The sequence below is a fragment of the Asterias amurensis genome, chromosome 2 (genome assembly GCF_032118995.1).
Source record: "Asterias amurensis chromosome 2, ASM3211899v1".
Classification (NCBI taxonomy): Eukaryota; Metazoa; Echinodermata; class Asteroidea; order Forcipulatida; family Asteriidae; genus Asterias; species Asterias amurensis.
In genome coordinates this window covers 15,878,121-15,897,176 of record NC_092649.1, presented here as the reverse complement: position 1 = coordinate 15,897,176, position 19,056 = coordinate 15,878,121, and the positions used below count along the sequence as shown (strand labels likewise).

Genomic DNA, 19,056 nt, shown 5'->3' with positions numbered 1-19,056 from the left:
TTTCTGAGCTTCGCTCTTCGCTGTCCTACAAGCCGAACATTGACACATAATGAGTTGTATGACCCTGTACTATCACTCCTGTGATAACTGGACTGCATCAATAGGATAGTGTAATAAAGTACCTCTATCGTATCTTCGGTATTGACTAAATCTTTCCAGCTTTGTGAGCTTCCGTCGTCACTGTACTGAACGCTGAATGTTGACAAGTAACGAGTTGTATGACTCCGTACAATCACTCCTGTGACAAGTGGACTGCATCAATATGATCCACTATAAATCTTTCTAGCTTTGTGAGGTTCTGTCGTGGTCGCTGTACTGCACATTGAATGCTAACATGTAATGAGTTGTATGACCCTGTACAATAAATCCTGTTGTTGCACCCGCCAAATTACCAAATTGGCAATCTAAACGGAGCACATTAAAATCGGGTTGATGACCACTGTAAAGAATAATGAAAAACCACTGTCACGATATATATCTAGAAGAAACTCCTTTAATGTCTGTCACTGGTCATCATTTACAGTGGTCATCAACCCGATTTTAATGTGCTCCGTTTAGATTGCCAATTTGGTATATTGGCGAGTGCAACACTGTGACAGCTGGACTGCATCCATATAAGGTGCACTAAAAAGAGACTAAATCTTTCCAACTTTCTGAGCTTTCCAGTGTTTTGATTTGTAATTACACGGATGGCAAGGATTATTCTTTGATTATATTTATTCACAAACTTCTACCTTTCTGTATCTAGGTAGCCATGTTTTGAGCTTTGCAAAAAAGAGACATACAAATGCATAGTGCCACCAGTACTACAGTAGCTGACGACATCTTGCCTTCTGCTGGTTGTGTTAACAATGGTAGATCCTCTTGACATCGCCTTTGATCCTCTTGACATCGCCTTTGATCTCCCTCTTGACGACGCCTTTGATCCTCTTCTTTAACATTAGGACAACAACAATTGGTGTCGCTTGTTAACCAGTTTAAAGGGACAGGCTTGCATAGATGGAGACTCAGGGCTGTATTTCAATGTCTTGGGTCATGTAGTCAATCTCTGTGTGGAGTCGTCGTTCGGGTTATTGCAATATGTTGTTTATTAATTCCTCAAAGAAAACTTGTCATACCATTGTTCGGGTGTGAAGGCAATCTCCTTCTTGATGGCTACCTCCTTCCATATTTTAGGGTTGTGAAGCATTTCCTCCAACTACCCGGTGATTTCCTTGCTGGCAACACTCTTGATCAGACCGATAGCAATGGGTATTCATCTGAAGCTGTGTGTGGATCTGTAGTCTCGGGATCTGGCATGGAATTAAAGACTAGGATATTGGACAGCAATGACACAACTGCATTCCCTCTGACCGTCACCTTCTGATGAGATAAGTTGCACAGCCGAATAGGTACTTATTAACAGTCTCAGACTTCTACCAACATTTGCCCAACAGCTAGATTATTGTTCCTCTTGCCCTCTACCAGTGCTGCGATGCATCTGCCTTTAGTGGATTTCGGAGCTTTGGCCTTTATGATTATTTCTGCTCCAGGCTGTACTTCACGTGGACGTTGCCCTGTGTAGCGGAGATGACAAATCTCTCCATTGGTAGGAGCAACGTCTGTGCCATCACTGTTGGCGCACTGGAAAGCTGAATGCCAAGCAAAGGACTCTTTCTTCATTTTTGACATCAGTCCCCTGCCATACTTCTTGTGGATGGAATCTCAAAAGGCGAGGATCACATTGGTGCCTATCAAAAGTGGAATAGATCTCCAGAACTCTGTAAATGGTACTACTAAGGCGTGGACATTCTGAGTAACTTCTCCAAGTACAGCTATGGTGAGGAGTTTATATCCCTGATGTGAAACACTCTGGCCTCCTGGGCCACTGATAGTGATGGGTGACTTCTTCAGATCTTGAAGCTTCAGAGTAGGGTGGGCTGACACAAGCTCATCGGTTAGGGTCGTCACTTGCTAACCGGTGTCGAGCAAAGCCTTACACTTTCTTCCTGAAATAGTGACTTTTGTAGTGTTCACTGGGCCTACAAGTCCATCAGTATTTGATTGGTGTTCCTGATTGGTCTGCACCAATATTCTGCCTTGTCGTTTCCCTTTCTCATTAGTGAGCTCTCTTTCTAAACCACCTGCCTACTGCCCAGCATCCGCTGGTCCATCTAGTTTAAAGGACTCTGACCGGTCATCTGTGAGCCGGGCACTTCTCCGGTCAACCTTATTAGCGAGGGGATGCGTGTCAACCTGGGAGGACATTTTTTCTCTCATGTTGAATCTATGAAGTCAATTTGCTCTTTCTTTGGCGTTGTTCTGACTTTGGTAATGATCTTCACTGAACATGGTTTTCATGTTTCCTCAGGCTGAATCAGCTGGATTTAACAAACCTCCTATGAAGTTTAAATTTTAAAATAACACATGAAATTATAGTTTTATCAGCAGGCGTTAAGAGCACGAAGAGCCGCCCTCCTAATTATTGGGCAATAAAGGAACTATGGGGCCTAGTTACCTCCCCTCTATAAATGCCTGACTCAATACTTTTTTTGCTGGAGTTCATATTTAAAGAATTCCGTTCATTTTTTGTCAAGGACTCATTACAATAAACAACATGCGAACAATAAATGGAGACTGTGTGATGACCCCCACCCCCCCCCCCCTGAAAAGAAGATCATCTACTTGTGCCCATTGGCAGTCAGAAAGTATGCAGCATTTCACAACTGGCAAAAAGAGTAGTATTACAATGTCTGAAATATACACCCTCGGTTTATTCTAGCCCGAGCATCTTCCTCAGGGATGTCTTTGAAGTTCATAGCACAGACTGTCTGGCCCATCATGAGCCTCACCATTGCATCATTTAAGTAATGAAGGCCTGCTCCACCTTGCATTAGGCTCCATGATGTTAACTTCCCACAGGTGTTGTATAATTGATTCGCCAGGAAGCTGTGTGTCTGTTTGAATCTCTTACTCAAGCTCCTTGTTTTTGCTTGTCAGTTCTCTCTTTATTAATTACCATAATATACAACTTCTTCGCAACGTCACTTATCTGTGCAATAGAATCATTAATGATTTTTATAGTGCAAAAATGGCAACTACAAAACATACAATTTCTTCCCGATGTACAACAATTAAAGAGTGGTTTAGATAATAGCAATTTAACTCCATTTTATCTTCTGGTTTTTACTTGTCAATTCTGTCTTTATCAAACAACTTCTTTGCAATGTAAATTATCTGTGGGATAGAAACATTAACGATTTTTATAGTGCAAAAACGACAACACTAATTACATCATGATGGTTTCAATACACAGTTCATATTCCAAGTGATTTCATTTGATTCCAAGTGATTTCATGTTTTCATTGTAGAAGCGAGGTCTAACTTAAGGTAGGCATCTCCAGCCACTTCTGTCATCCATCTACCATGTTTGGAGTCGAGGCCACATTTTGGATAGGTTGAAACATCATATACACTCAAGTGTTTTGGCACTTTATACTCGGTACTTTCTCGGGCTCTGTGATAAACCTCACAGGCATTACTCTGGTGGGATTCGAACCCGTAACCTTTGCGAATCTAGAGCAGTGTCTAGTTTGCAATTACTATTGTTATTTATTTATTTTACTGATATTAATTTAATGTGTAAAATTGAAGGATTACATTATCAGATGATCACATATCAGATTCATCATATCAGATGGTAGTAAACTACAGAACATTAACTCAATATTAAGTCACACTAATTGACTTTGCCGTGCTGCGAGGCTTACTTACAGCTATCCAAAGTAGTCCAAGTTAAAGCCACAAAGTTCGTCTGTAAATCCTGACTAAAGAACTAAGCAATTATAGTGCCTTCTCTTGGTTGGATAAATTCACAACATCAAACATTAAATAACAAACAAAACTAGTAACTTACATGACTGTGGGGGGGGGGGGGAGGGGGGGTGGTGTAAATAGAGTAAAACCTGTTTCCCCAAATAGAAACTACCTCTTTCTAAAACAAAAAAAACTACATTACTTCAGATCCGTTTCTCAAAATGTTTGACATTATCAATGGGCCAATTTCACAGAGGTGCTCTTGAGCAAAAAATTTGCGCAAGCACAAAGATAGCTTGCTTATATTACTGTTACTTGCCAAAATTTAATGCCATATACATTGCTTGTGACTGGTATTTAGCTGTTGTTTACTTAGCATAACAATTGAGTGGAGTCATAGCCGGTAATCTGTTTTTACTAAGCAAGGATTTTTTGGCCTCAGCAAAATTTTGTGCTTAAGCAGCTCTATAAAAATGGGCCCACTGCTCGTTATAAGTAATTTTTATTCTAAGAATTACTTTGAGTAATTGCCAATAGTGTCCAGTGCCTTTAAGTTTGCTCAGGTTGGTTTATGATACCGGGTCAGCTTAGAGACACTAACTTGTCTGTTTAAAAGTAAAGAATAATTAGAAATGTGGTTGTTTATATGTGTTGATTAAAAACTAATCCAAATGTTTTTTTTAATCCTGGTTCAATTTGTTTTTATTTATTTATTGGTTAATTTTGTTTGAGGTGTTGTCTGTTTGTTGAGCTGTGTTGTTTGTTTGTTTGTGTGTTTTGTTTTTTTTGTGTTTTTATTTTTTTTTATTTTTTATGTTAGCCTATGTACTTTATTTGTTTGATGTTTGTAAATAATTTAAGTAATGTACACCATGCAATTTATTGTTTACTTATTTATTTCAATTATCAATGGTTATAAATATATGTATGTCACATAACTAAAAAGATAAGTTGTATGGACATTTTTTTAACTGTATGAATATTTGATTCATTGTGGATGGAATTTAATAAAATCATTTGTTGGTAACCATCAGTATTTGTCCTTTTTCCCCAATATTAAAAAGTTGTTGGTAAAGGTGTTATAGGACAACATTATGGGGTGTTCACCTGGAAAAATCGAAGTGTATTATTAACTATTTTCAGTCATACCAAGCATTGGGTCAACTTATAACCAGTATCCTTGCTGTTTTAGATGCCAGAGAACAAATGACACCCCTCATTCTTTCCCCTACCTCTCTCAACAAGCAACTTTAAGATGATGCCGTAGTTTCCTTTTATGATGTCATGAAACACATTGGGTTAAAGGCACGAAGGAAATTGTCAAATACGAGTTTTCTGAACACTTACGTATCACAACATATGCATAAACAAACCTGTGAAAGTTTGGGCTTAATTGGTCATCGAAGTTGCCAGAGAATAATGAAGGAAATAAACACCCTTGTTGCGTTAATTTTGTGTGTTTTCTGATGCACAGTAAAAGGAGGTTAGCTAAAACATTTGAGATTCATGGTGAACACGCAAGAAACTCGACTCATATTCTTGCTATGTGCTTATATAACGGTAAGCAGTGCTTTCTTTTCAAATGGTAATCGCTCATCTGAAATTGGGCATGCGGCACTGATGCATAATATGAGGATAAAAATCGCGCAGTAAGCATAGGGGCCTGCATGAATGCTGTCTGATGAGGAAAGACTTGTAGGGATTATATATTTGTAGAGATGAATGTGATTATAATACGGAAGCGTACGGAAGCGTATATAGGACATACCGAACAAAAAAATCGGGCTCCAATATTTCGCCCGGGCGGATTACTATTTCGCCCGGGCAGATTACTATTTCGCCCGGGCGGATTACTATTTCGCCCGGGCGGATTACTATTTCGCCCGGGCGGATTACTATTTCGCCCGGGCGGTTTACTTATTCGCCCGGGCGGATTACTAATTCGCCCGGGCGGATTACTAATTCACCCGGGCGGATTACTATGTCGCCCGGGCGGATTACTATTTCGCCCGGGCGGATTACTAACATGCGGCCTCGTAATCCGCCCGGGCGAATTAGGCCGCATGTTTACACAGGGCTACATGTATGATTTCACTTTTACCTTAACAAACATCACCGGATAAAAGTTCTCTTTAACCCCTTCCAGCCTCCTTTTCCCCTTAACCCCCCCCCCCCCCAATCTTTCTTCCGTGTAAACGTATTTAAACAACAATTATAAGATCTTTGACTATTTGGAAAACCCCTAATCAACATTCTAACCACTAATCAACTGCCAGGGAATGGTTTATTACCAGCGCTAATCCAACAATCGTTGCTCATGGCGCCGTACAGTAGGCTTTTGAAAAAAAAGATGAAATGATTTCAACGAAAATGGTGTTTTTACTTGATAATAATGCACTTGTTCACCATTTTAATGTAATTTTGATATGTGTACACTTCTGAATTTTTTTGTAGTTATCGACTAAAAAATCAGGCCCCAACCTAAGGTTTTGAAAAACTTAAAACACATCTGCCGTTGACGGCGCAAGTCAAAGGACAATGCCGATGACGTCATGTCTGGGAGTTTGCTTTGTTCTCTAGTTGATGAGTGGTTTGCCTCTACGCTTCAACAAAAAGTCGGGGAGCTTTTGACCAAAAATTAAGTCCCGTAAAAAAATAAATGATTAGAACATGCCACCTAGCTAGATACCTAAATAAGACTATCAGGAACAAGAAAACCATGTTGGCCGTCTTGGATTTCAAAATGGACGCCATTTAAGTTATATTTTTCTTTAACTTTGGCTCTGAATGTCGCCAAATTACATTAGCCATTAAACAAAAGCAAAGATGGTACAACTGAAGTGTTTCAGATGGTGGCCATCTGGGAATTCAAAATGGCCGCTTTTTTATATGTTTCTTTAAATTTTGTAATGATTGTAAAATCGTGTGTTGGGTGACTAAAGTAGCATTCGCACTGACTATAAGGCTATACAAGCTAGCATTAATATAATTAATATATATATAAGACCAAATTAAACAAAAATCTGGTTAAGGCGGCCATTTTAAATTTCAAAATTGCCATCAAATGCAGTTGTATCAGTTGTATCAGTTGTACCCTTTATGTTATTCTTATCACAAAAATCACCGTTTTATGACATTCACAACCAAACATTAAGGACAAATATAACTTAAAATGGTGGCCATTGAAATCAAAGATGGCCGCCGTCTGCCAGATTTTCAATTTTGCTAACATGTATTTTCTTGTTTTGTAAGACCTAAAGAAGGTGTCTAGCTAGGTGGCATCTTCTAATCATTTATTTTCTACGGATCACTATAAGCGCCTGAACCAAAAGCGGCTTTACAAACTGGAGCTCACAACCATGACGTCGAGGCTTTTCGCAAATCTATCAGAAAAGCGCTGAAGACTCTTCAGGATGGTGTCACATAATCACATTTCTTAGCACATACTACCAGACGAGCTGCCCACAAGATTACTTGTCTTTTCCTTTTCCAAACAACCACCCTTCCCCCCCCCCTCCCCCCTGTCGCCGGAACTGGTTTCGAATTTCCCGCTCCAGAATTATTTTGGCCGTAGTACTTTCTGGATAGTGTCGGTCTCCCTCTTCCTCGCACTTTCTATCTTATCCAAACCCCATCCCTACCAACACCAACTGTTCTACCTTGCCCCCCCCCCCCTCCCCTCCATAAAAAGAACTTTATACAATACATATTAACGCCTCATACGGTTTTTATAAAGCTTGGATTCCAATACATCTCTCTCCATGTAATGAGGAATAATTATAAAATAATTAACCTCTAGCTTTTTGAACGTGTTGAGTGCGTCCCGGTTTTACTATTTACTGTGCTTGTCCCCCCCCCCCCCCCCCCAAACAAAAAAAGTGAATATAAAAAAACATTCATAGATGCACATAAAGTTTTCTTCCATCAAAACGGATTTTTTGTGGTCAAAATGTTCTCATCTCCGGGTCTGTTTAAATAGGGCTACATGTATGATTTCGCTTTTCCCTTTACACACGGAATAGTAATCCGCCCGGGCGAAATAGTAATCCGCCCGGGCGAAATAGTAATCCGCCCGGGCGAAATAGTAATCCGCCCGGGCGAAATAGTAATCCGCCCGGGCGAAATAGTAATCCGCCCGGGCGAAATAGTAATCCGTAGTATTATAACAATCGAGCAGTCAATACTAATGGTGCGGTGAGATTATAACCACCAATGCCACCACCTTGGAAACCGAGGTGAACGAAGCTTAATAGTTGATCAAAAAGGAGAGCGGAATAGACTGGGCAAGTCTCGCGTGCACCGGAGCGGGAAAACACGACAGACGAAAACTTGTTTTTTTTTTTTTCAAATCAAGTCTTTGCTTTAAAATATTCTAAAAATATTCATTAGAGCTTGCAATTTAGTTTTAGCTTTGTAAACATTAATCGATACACTTTTACCTCTCAGCAGCGCATGCGGCGCGTGGCGCCCGCAGAGCATACGCACATCATAGATATAGAATTAATATAGAATTAACTAGATCGGCCGCGCGTACATACGCGGGTTCTGGCATGTGCGCAGCCATTTGTTCCTAGGCATTATATTCTATATCTATGACGCACATGCACGCACACTGTACGCGCCCCCATGCCAGCTGTGCGCGTCAACCAAAAACGGCTGTTGTTTTGTAACCAGTGGAAACAAGAGTCACTTCTAGAACTTTTGTGTACAAATAGAAAGTTCATTCTCGGCGCTCTTTTGTGTGTTTGTGTATCACACTCTACTGATTTTGTTATACAATCATACAAATACACACAATATTCGTTGTTTTACGTGCGGGCGATTTAGCTTAAGCTTTCTCGGATCATCGATTTGTTGACGACCTTCACAGCAACTATTAAAAGGGCTAGCATTTGCGGGAAGTTTTGAGCATACCTACAAAGAGTAGCCGTCTAAATGTCCACCACTATGGGGTGTGTGATCACGAAGGACCAAGGCAATGATGCCGCTGCCAGCAGTAAGTAGTCCCTTTGTTTTTTCTATAATAATATAGAGAGAGTCGTTTTCTTAATAACTATTAATTTGCTATACAAATTATGCACAGTAGGCCTACTTTACTAACAAATCAAAAGAAAGTGTGGAAATTATATGGGGCGGGTGGAGGTCGCTAAGACATGCCAAAAATGTTACCAACAAAATATTCACGGGTTTATCTCCTTGCACTTTCCGAGTTCCATTTGAATGTGCACTATTGTTAGTTTTGATTACGCCCGCATGGCTGTTTCTACTGTAACTTACTCTGCACTTTACTTATTAAAGGCACTGGACACTATTATAAGCATAATTATTAGCATAAAAAAACTTACTTGTTACCGAAAACATTGCGAGAAACGGCCCCGCTGAAGAATGTCGTTTTCGAGAAATGTATTGGAGAACGCAGTATCAATTTTATCGTGTCTTAAATCATATACTGACTGGCCTTGGGCGCTTTGGGGAAAAAAATACAAAACGTACACAGCGGTACGAAGCACACCTGATGAAATGACTTAAAGACAGTAGACACTATTGGTAATTGTCAAAGGGCAGTCTTCTCACTTGGTGTATCTCAACAGTGTGCATAAAATAACAAACCTGTGAACATTTTAGCTCAATCGGTCGTCGAAGTTGCGAGATAATAATGAAAGAAAAAACACCATTGTCACACGAAGTTGTGTGCTTTTAGATGCTTGATTTCGAGATATCAAATTCTATATCTATGGTCTCGAAATCAAATTCGTAGAACAATGTTACCTCAGAGGGAGCCATTTCTCACAATATTTTCCATATCAACTTCTCCCCATTAATCATTACCAAACAAGGTTTTATGCTAATAATTATTTTGAGTAAATTACCAATAGTATCCACTGTCTTTAAAACCTATCAAGTTCTTATAAGGCAGCAGAAACAAATGTATGATAACATGAGATTATTTTATTCACACCATAACACATCATTTTATAATGTACAAGATGTTACGTTGTTACTCCCCCCCCCCAATAATCTCATGACTATTATCAAAAATCCTAAAACGTTTCTAGGAAGTGCCGAAACAGAAACCATCAAATTTTACATGATGGGCTTCTTTGACGCATATTATTGTCGTGATTGCGCAATATCAACGGGCCTATATAGCTATGGTGTCCGATTTGTCCCATTTAACACGAGAATCTTTTAGTTTTGTGGAAATACATTTTACTTTGGTAGTTTTAATTACCTCTGGAATACACTTTAGCAAAACAAGCATTTGGGAAATTAACCATGGGTTGAAGGGTATTGTTCCAAAAGAGGGCGCTATCAGAAAAGTGTGTGCACAAGGGGGTGTGGACCACCAGGTTGGGGTGGGGTTGGGCAGCTCACCTGCGCCACGGCTGCCTCACAATCTTGTTTTTCTTAAATGTTTTACAATTTTGTAAGTTGTTCTCTTCGTTATTTACGTTGCCCCTTGATTATGTGTTTATATGCAGCGTCCTAATTTTAAAACCATCTGTTTGATCTTACAAACGATTCTCTTTGATGATTATTTCCAGGCACAAAAAGTGGAAATGTGAAAGTGTTCGTCCAAACGTAAGTACTACCCTTGTTTACTTTTTAAAGGCACTGGACACGTTTTGGTAAATTGCATAGAATTGTCAAAGACCAGTATTCTCTCTTGGTGTATCCCAACACAATAATAAAAATAACACACCTGTGAACATTTGGGCTAAACTTGTTAAAAGTTGAAAGGGAATGATGTGTGCTTTCAGAAGAATACAATACTTCATTTGAGTGAAAAATTACCACTTTCTCAAACATTATCGTTACTTCAGAGGGAGCCGTTTCCCAAAATGTTGTATACTAATACTATCAACAGCTCTTCATCGCTCGTTACTCAGTGAATTTTAATGCTAATAACTATTTTGAGTAATTACCATTGGAGTCCGGTGCCTTAAAAACCGATGTGTGTTAGCATCAGTACTTTCCCGAGTTTTGTGGAAACAATTCACAGGCATATTACTCGGGTGGGATTCAAACTCACGACCTTAAGGTAAAACAACAATAATATTCTTCAACCAAGATGCAAATTTAACAGCTATATTATAATCGTGTTCACAGAAACTAAAAATGTTCAATCACCTTCCATTGGTCTAGCTGTGATCATCCCGTTCCAATCCCCGTCTGGGTCTTAAATAACCAAAGGTAATCGGTTCCGAAAGTTCTCCACCAAAACGCCAGTGAAATTTTGAGTAGTAAGCTGACAAACATTGAACTGTTGGGCACATGGCAATGTTTAAAAGTCGCGCGGAGTGTGCCGTTTTTTGTTTTCAAGGGACAAGCATTTGTTTCCATGCATGAATCTTAATCTCTGTCTGAAGTGACATTTTTGTTAAAAACTTTGGAAGCAAAAGCTTTTCAATAGATTTAATGAAACATTACGAACGGATGACTGCCGGTGTCCCATGGAATTATATCTTGCGTGTTCACCACGGATATTTTCACTTTCGTGCAGTAAGCACACCGTAAGCACAAAATCTACCATTGGCTCTATGAAATTGGGCCCAATTTGTGCCAACACAATAAGGTGTTTACAAAATCCATGGTTTGCAGTTTTGTACCTCTCGTGTGATTCTGTAAAAGATCTCTTTATTGACTACAAACAAATTTCTTTTAAATCATCGGCAAACACTCAAAGATGTGTCTCTCAGTGAAAGTTTCAAGTGATTAAAGTGAAATGACTATCTTAATATTCACGCGTTTGGAAAAGTTTGGAAAAGTTTCGTGAATGTCGCGTGACCAGCAGCACAATAACACAACACCGTCTCGATCGTGCGTAAATAAAATAAAAACTATTAATCTAACGAAAGACATTTTATTTTGTTAAACTAAAGTTTCACTGGTATAAACTTTTTAAAAATAAATATACCCATCATTGAAACAAAAAAATAATCTTTTGACGAGGATGCTAATTTTTTTGAAACACCATAAACTCAAATCCTGGCTGCTGAATTTATTTTGTGCAACAGGGCCTTTTTGAAACTACGGTTTGGTCTTGTGCTACGGCTTTTTTCCCCGTCCGCCTATATGTGGGAGTTCTGTACAGAAAACACACTGTTTCAAAATTATTAGCCTAAGCGGTGGTTGCGAAAAGGCTGATGTTTAACGATAACAATGAACAAAAAGTCAAACATTCCAAGTTTAAATTGAAAGTTTAATTTATTAAAATTTCATTTCATATCAATAGGCGTACTTTTCTACTTTTCCAACAAAAATAAGTGTAAGCAATAAGCGCGGCGTAAAATTAAATGTTTTTTGCCCATTTATTGAAATTGAAGACGCACTCAAAACCATGTTTGTCAACCCGTCAAATCGAGGACTTCTCTTTGTTCTTCCCTTGATTATACTTCATCGTTGTGATTTGCAAAAGCAAAGCAAGAGGTGCGTTTTCGCGGCCGTAACAATACCTGTGTCGGTCATTGTATGGCCTGTGATTAAACAATGGCAAATAAACCAAAATAAATATTGGTCACGACCATGGAAAACGCAAAAACTTTGTTAAAATTTGTCCATGCAGAGGAAAACAAATTTGTAAACCAAATTCTTTCGGCGAAATGAAACTTTTAAGACTAAGAACAATTCAAAAAACATGTGTAGCTTTTCAGAGGCAAACTCTAACTAATCAGAACGCGCACTGTAAAGACAGTTGCATGCAAACAAAGTTCCGTTGACAATACGAATTCGAGTTGGGATCAACGTCTTGGTTAGCCTTTTGTCAAGACCTTCGCGGCTATGCGACGATGTCTAAGCCACTACTTGGTTGGGCGACGACACGGCTCAATTAATTATTCAAATGTCAATGATTGTGTCGGATGAATTTCCAACTTGTAAAGCTGTCCAAGTTTATGTTACAATATTTAATGTGCTTTTGTCTGCTGTATTGAATTTATTATATTTACCGTATTGGTACCTGTTATCGGAATCCGTGAGTAGCAACCGCAGCATAAATTATGATGGAAACTGTATTATTAAAAACAGTGTACGCTATTGGTAATTGTCAAAGATCAGTCTTCTCACTTGATGTATCTCAACATATGCATAAAATAACAAACCTGTGAAAATTTGGGCTCGATCGGTCGTCGGAGTGGCAATATATGTAAGGAAAAAACGCCCTTGTCACACGAAGTTGTGTGCGTTTAAATGGTTGATTTCGAGACCTCAAGTTCTAAACTTGAGGTCTCGAAATCAAATTCGTGGAAAATTACTCCTTTCTCCAAAACTAGGTCACTTCAGAGGGAGCTGTTTCTCACAATGTTTTATACATTCATTCTCTCCCCATTACTCGTTACAAAGTAAGGTTTTATGCCAATATGTATTTTGAGTTATTACCAATAGTGTCCACTGCATGCCTTTAAAACATATCTCTCTTTATTTTTTTAAAATACTTTTCACAGAGGTGAAGCGAACTACCCAGACCTCAGCAGTCACAACAACCACATGGCGAAGTGCTTGACTCCTGATATTTATAAGAAGCTGTTCGATATCCGCACTTCATCTGGTTGCACAGTGGACAACTGCATCCAGACCGGTGTGGACAATCCTGGCCATCCATTCATCATGACAGTAGGATTAGTAGCAGGAGATGAAGAATGCTACGAAGCTTTTGCTGATCTCTGCAACCCTATCATCAGTGATCGCCACGGCGGCTACTCAAACACAGCCAGGCATGTGACCGACCTCAATCCAGACAATCTAGTTGGAGGCGACCTAGACCCAAAGTACGTGCTGTCTAGCCGCGTGCGCACCGGTAGAAGCATCAGAGGATACGCCCTCCCCCCAATCTGCACACGGGCAGAGAGACGGGATGTAGAAAAGATCATGGTGAAGGCACTGTCAAGTCTTGACGGACCCTTGAAGGGTACTTACTATCCACTGACCACAATGACCGATGAGCAGCAGGACCAGCTCATTGAGGACCACTTCCTTTTCGACAAGCCTGTATCACCCCTCCTGACTGCGTCACGCATGGCCCGCGATTGGCCCGATGCGCGCGGAATCTGGCACAACGATCTTAAGAATTTCCTTGTCTGGATCAACGAAGAGGACCATGTCCGGGTTATCTCAATGGAGAAAGGTGGCAGTATGAAAGCTGTATTTACCCGCTTCTGTGACGGTCTGAACAAAGTAGAGGCTTCTCTGAAGAACAACAACTATGAGTACATGTGGAACGAACATTTGGGTTTCGTTCTAACCTGTCCCTCCAACTTGGGTACAGGTGTCCGGGCCGGTGTTCACCTTAAGATCCCACTTCTCGCCAAGCACGCAAAGTTCGATGAGATTCTTGCCAAGCTTCGCCTGCAGAAGAGAGGTACCGGTGGTGTGGACACAGCTTCTACTGATGGCACCTTTGACATATCTAATCTTGATCGACTGGGCACTTCTGAAGTTCAACAGGTACAGATGGTGATAGATGGTGTCAATGTATTGACGAGCATGGAGAAGGCTCTTGAAGCTGGCAAAAGTATTGACAGCCTCATGCCAGGAAGCAAAGTGGACCCAGACCTTGTAGATTACCCAGATCTAAGTAAGCACAGCAACCACATGTCGCACTGCCTTACAACCAAGATGTGGAAGAATATGAAAGACAAGAAAACATCCAGTGGGTACACACTTGCAGATTGTATTGAAACGGGGGTTAAAAACCCTGGCCACCCTCACATCATGACAGTTGGAGTTGTAGCCGGTGACGAGGAGACCTATGATGCATTTGCCGAGTTGTTAGATCCAGTCATCAGCGCAAGACACGGTGGCTACGCTAAAGATGCCAAACACCGCACCAACCTCAACCCTGATGACCTCCGTGGGGGTGATAACCTCGACCCGAATTATGTTCTTTCTTCACGTGTTCGTACTGGGCGTAGTATCCGTGGTTATGCACTTCCTCCGCACTGCACCATGGAGGAGAGGGCTGCTATCGAAAAGATCACTGTGGATGCCCTTGCCGGACTGGACGGCCCCCTCGCAGGCACTTACTACCCCCTTGAAGGAATGACAGATGAAGTACAAGATAAGCTCATTGACGACCATTTCCTCTTTGACAAGCCTGTTTCTCCACTCCTAACTGCAGCGAAGATGGACCGGGACTGGCCCCAGGCTAGGGGTATCTGGCACAACTCCGAAAAGAACTTTCTGGTGTGGGTGAATGAAGAGGACCACACTCGTATTATTTCCATGGAGAAGGGTGGCAACATTAAACGGGTGTTTACACGATTTTGTGAGGGACTGAAAAAAGTTGAGGACCTAATGAAGACAGCAGGCAAGGAGTTTATGTGGAACGAACATCTTGGATATGTCCTGACCTGTCCGTCTAATCTTGGCACTGGTCTTCGAGGTGGTGTGCATGTTAAACTCCCTCTCGTCAGTCAACACCCATGTTTCGATAAAGTTCTCAAAGCTATGCGTTTGCAAAAGAGAGGTACTGGCGGTGTTGATACAGCTTCAACTGATGGGACCTTCGATATTTCCAATCTAGACCGTCTTGGAACATCTGAGGTTGAGCAGGTACAGAGTGTAATTGACGGTGTTGAATTACTCGTCAATATGGAGAAGGCTCTGGAGAAAGGTCAAACCATAGACAGCCTACTCCCTGATTCATGCAAGCCAAGACCTCCGACGAAGATCATGAGCAGCAACTACCCAGATCTAAAGAAACACAACAACTACATGGCCAAATGTTTGACCCCAGCTATCTACGACAAGCTTTGCAACCTGAAAACCAAGACTGGATTCACCGTGGACAACTGCATGCAGACCGGTGTTGATAACCCTGGTCACCCGTTCATAATGACGGTTGGACTTGTTGCCGGTGACGAAGAATGCTACGATCTCTTTGCAGATATCTTTGACCCAGTCATCGACGCTCGCCACGGCGGGTACCCCAAGAACGCCAAACATACAACTGATCTGGATGCGTCTAAACTCAAAGGTGGAGCCGATTTGGACCCAGCGTTCGTACTCTCCAGTCGAGTTCGGACAGGCAGATGTATTCGTGGTATATCACTTCCTCCTCATAACAGCCGTGCCGAGAGGGCTCTCGTCGAGAAGATTTGTGTTGAAGCCCTTTCTACCCTCGACGGACCCCTAAAGGGGAAGTATTACCCGCTTACAGGTATGTCAGCAGAGACACAAGACAAGTTGATTGATGATCATTTCCTTTTCGATAAACCGGTTTCGCCACTGCTTCTTGCTTCTAACATGGCTCGGGACTGGCCGCAGGGTCGTGGCATCTTTCACAACGATGATAAGAATTTCCTCGTCTGGGTCAATGAGGAAGACCACACCAGAGTGATCTCCATGGAGAACGGTGGCAACATGAAAAGGGTCTTCGAGAGATTCTGTGACGGTCTGAAGAAGGTCGAGAACTCTGTTAAGAGCAAGGGTTATGAGTTCATGTGGAACGAGCATCTCGGGTTTGTACTGACCTGTCCGTCCAACCTTGGAACTGGTCTCCGTGCTGGTGTTCATCTTAAGGTTCCTTTGCTCAGTAAACATGAGAAATTCGAGGCGTTGATTGAGAAGCTCCGGCTGCAGAAACGAGGAACTGGTGGCGTGGATACAGCTTCGACTGACGGAACCTTTGACATATCAAACGCCGACCGTATCGGTGTGTCAGAGGTCAAGTTGGTACAGATGGTCATCGATGGCGTCAACTTGATGGTCAAGATGGAGAAAGCACTGATGGCTGGTGAGAAGATCGACGGCCTACTCCCAAAAGGGATTTAGATCAGAGGAGGAACTCAAATAAACAAACAACATTTTTTGTTAAAATATTTATTTTTTATTCATTTTGTATTCCATATAAACACTATTTCAAGTGTTTTGAACTCCAATCACCACACATTAAAAATAGCAATGACTGACTGGTGAAAATAGGCAACAAGTAAATAGAAACAGATCAGTTGATTACTTTTTGAATGTCAATTTGGCGTGGACAGAAGGAACCGTGCTCCATTTCTACAAACAAGCAAACAAACAAACAAACAAAAACGCCTAGTACTTTAAGATGTTTGTGAAATCACTTTCGTTTCGCATACTAGCAGATGTAGTAAACATTATTATTATTATTATTTTTTCTTTCACATTTATTTGTATCACTTTTATTGAAACACTAGGTCCTAATTTGTCTTAAATTAAACCTTTGAAAACTTGTTCCAATACAGCGCCAGTATGACAACATTATTGCAGGCAATTTAAAAGTCGAACCAGCTTTTTTCTTCAGGGCGATTTTTCCCCATCGGTCTAACCTTTTTTACATGAAGTTTAAGGGAACTGAATGATACGTTTTGTAAAATCATCACTTTAAAAATGAATGGCAATAACCTTTTTTTTTCAAGCAGCTTTCAATAGCATTTTGGAGAATCATTTAACTTTAAAGTATCGTATTGATGAAAAAACATCCCCCAAGTTTTAATCTCAGATACATTACTGTCAGATTGAATACAATTACGGATTTTTCTCAGCGAGATCTTCAAAAAGTGACCTTTTGAAATAACATTTTCACTTTGGTTTGTATATTATAATCATCTACATTTATATCGACCGGTTTCAAAAACACCAGATGTCTCCTTATCCTTTCAGCAAAATTGTGTTGGCTTACGTATTCTCTTATTGTGATCTTCTAAAATGTGTTTCTTTATTTTTTTTTCATGAAGAGTTACCGTTAGATCAAAGTCGAATTCGTTCCCGAATGTTCATAATATTATTGGGATGAAATGCTTAATCACATTTCCTCTAAACGTTCAGAGTTTGTTTAATTATACTGCTTTTGATAATAATAAAGCCCGTGAAGTAAAGAATTGTTAAAGGAAGTTTTTCATGTCACAGGTGTTGTGTGCATTTTACATTTGATCGACGACACTCCTTTTAAAATTTGAAACTGCGCATGGGGAAGGGAAACGTTGCCTTTATAGATCCGGCGAGCTGGTCTATGAAAAGCGTTTGAAACCTTCTTTTTTTGTTTTAATGCATATGGCCAGGAATGTGTTTTAAAAGTAGAATACAACAACCCACGCAAATATGCCTCGAATTGCCGGCCATTTTGTGGAGTCCAAAATTCAAACGCTTTTGATATACCAAACTTGTTTGATCCCCAAGGCAACGTGCCCTCCTTTGACACCGTAAACGAAATCGGCGCATTGTTTTCAAAAGTGACAAATTTATTACAAGTATGCGCGAATCTAGGCTTGATGCCTACCTATCCAACCTAAGGGCAATGGTTTTGGTTTTTTTTTTTTTGTGTGTGGTAAAGGGTGGGAGTGGGCGTCCTATAGGCCTACCTAAACAAGGGGCCGATATCACAAAGAGGGGCAAGATCGATCTTTAAGAATTTTTGCTAAGTTTAATAAGTGTGATGTCACATCAAATCAAATGGCACAAACCGACGTACCGACAAGTCGAATAAGTTGATTTCTAATTTTAAGTTAGTGCTTTAAATCTTCCCCAGGTGTAAATCATCAGATTTATATACATTGTACAATTTAACAGTGTTTACGGCTTTACGATATCGAAAAATCACAAACTAATATTATTTGTTCACAGGCGGATTTTTTTCCGGGGGTAGGGAGGGGGGGGGGGGGCTCAGCTTATTGTTGGGCCATGGAGGTTGTTGGTTGGACGGTCGTATCCGGTGGGATTGGGCGGTAACTTTGGCCCTTTTCAAATCCACGACTTCGGCTCTAGATTCGGCTTAGGCTAGCTCGGCCCCGCTATTTTCATTTTTTGTTTTTAAGTGTTTTGTTTGAGCGTGCTTTGCTCACTTGCTCTGGGCTTCGGACGAAGCCTAAAGCCGAATCCAAAGCCGTGGTCATAGTTTCGAAAAGGGCCTAAGAAGAACCAGAAGTTGAGGGCGCCCTTTATATAAACACCATCGATCCGCCGTGACCTCGTATAGTACGTGACTAGACTGAGAAGGAGAAAGCAAAGCAAGTGTGGTTTTTCTACGACTGAATAATACGACAGGTGAGGGGAAATACGATTTTATTCATCTTAAATAAGTAAAGCAGTTACAGCCAACAATAATGCCTAAACGCAAGACGAGCCACGACTACTGTCGAGTCCGTTTCGGGATATTTAAACGGCGAAGGGTGTCCACTGGCAGTATTTCATCTAATCCTACCTACTCGACCTCCATGATTTCTTCATCACCAGCCGTAGAGTGTGACGGCGATGACTGTCGTTGTGTAGTCAGAGTCAGGCGACAAAAGTTTAACGAGG

The 19,056-nt window shown here is 40.7% G+C and overlaps 1 protein-coding gene across 1 annotated transcript; it reads left to right on the top strand.

Moving 5' to 3' along the window:
• The first annotated feature begins 8,473 nt into the window (after positions 1-8,473).
• On the top strand, positions 8,474-17,647 carry LOC139954114 (creatine kinase, flagellar-like). Its single transcript, XM_071953776.1, has 3 exons — positions 8,474-8,791; positions 10,341-10,377; positions 13,239-17,647. Exons 1-3 carry the CDS (start codon positions 8,731-8,733, stop codon positions 16,564-16,566), a joined length of 3,426 nt encoding a protein of 1,141 aa, XP_071809877.1. The 5' UTR covers positions 8,474-8,730; the 3' UTR covers positions 16,567-17,647.
• The last annotated feature ends 1,409 nt before the right edge of the window (positions 17,648-19,056 follow it).

Bases quoted from the DNA above. Each gene is read 5' to 3' on its own strand.
- LOC139954114 (XM_071953776.1), top strand. From the start codon at position 8,731: ATGTCCACCACTATGGGGTGTGTGATCACGAAGGACCAAGGCAATGAT. The intron at 8,792-10,340 runs GTAAGTAGTCCC...GATTATTTCCAG, and splicing joins CAATGATGCCGCTGCCAGCA to GCACAAAAAGTGGAAATGTG. The intron at 10,378-13,238 runs GTAAGTACTACC...TACTTTTCACAG, and splicing joins GTGAAAGTGTTCGTCCAAAC to AGGTGAAGCGAACTACCCAG.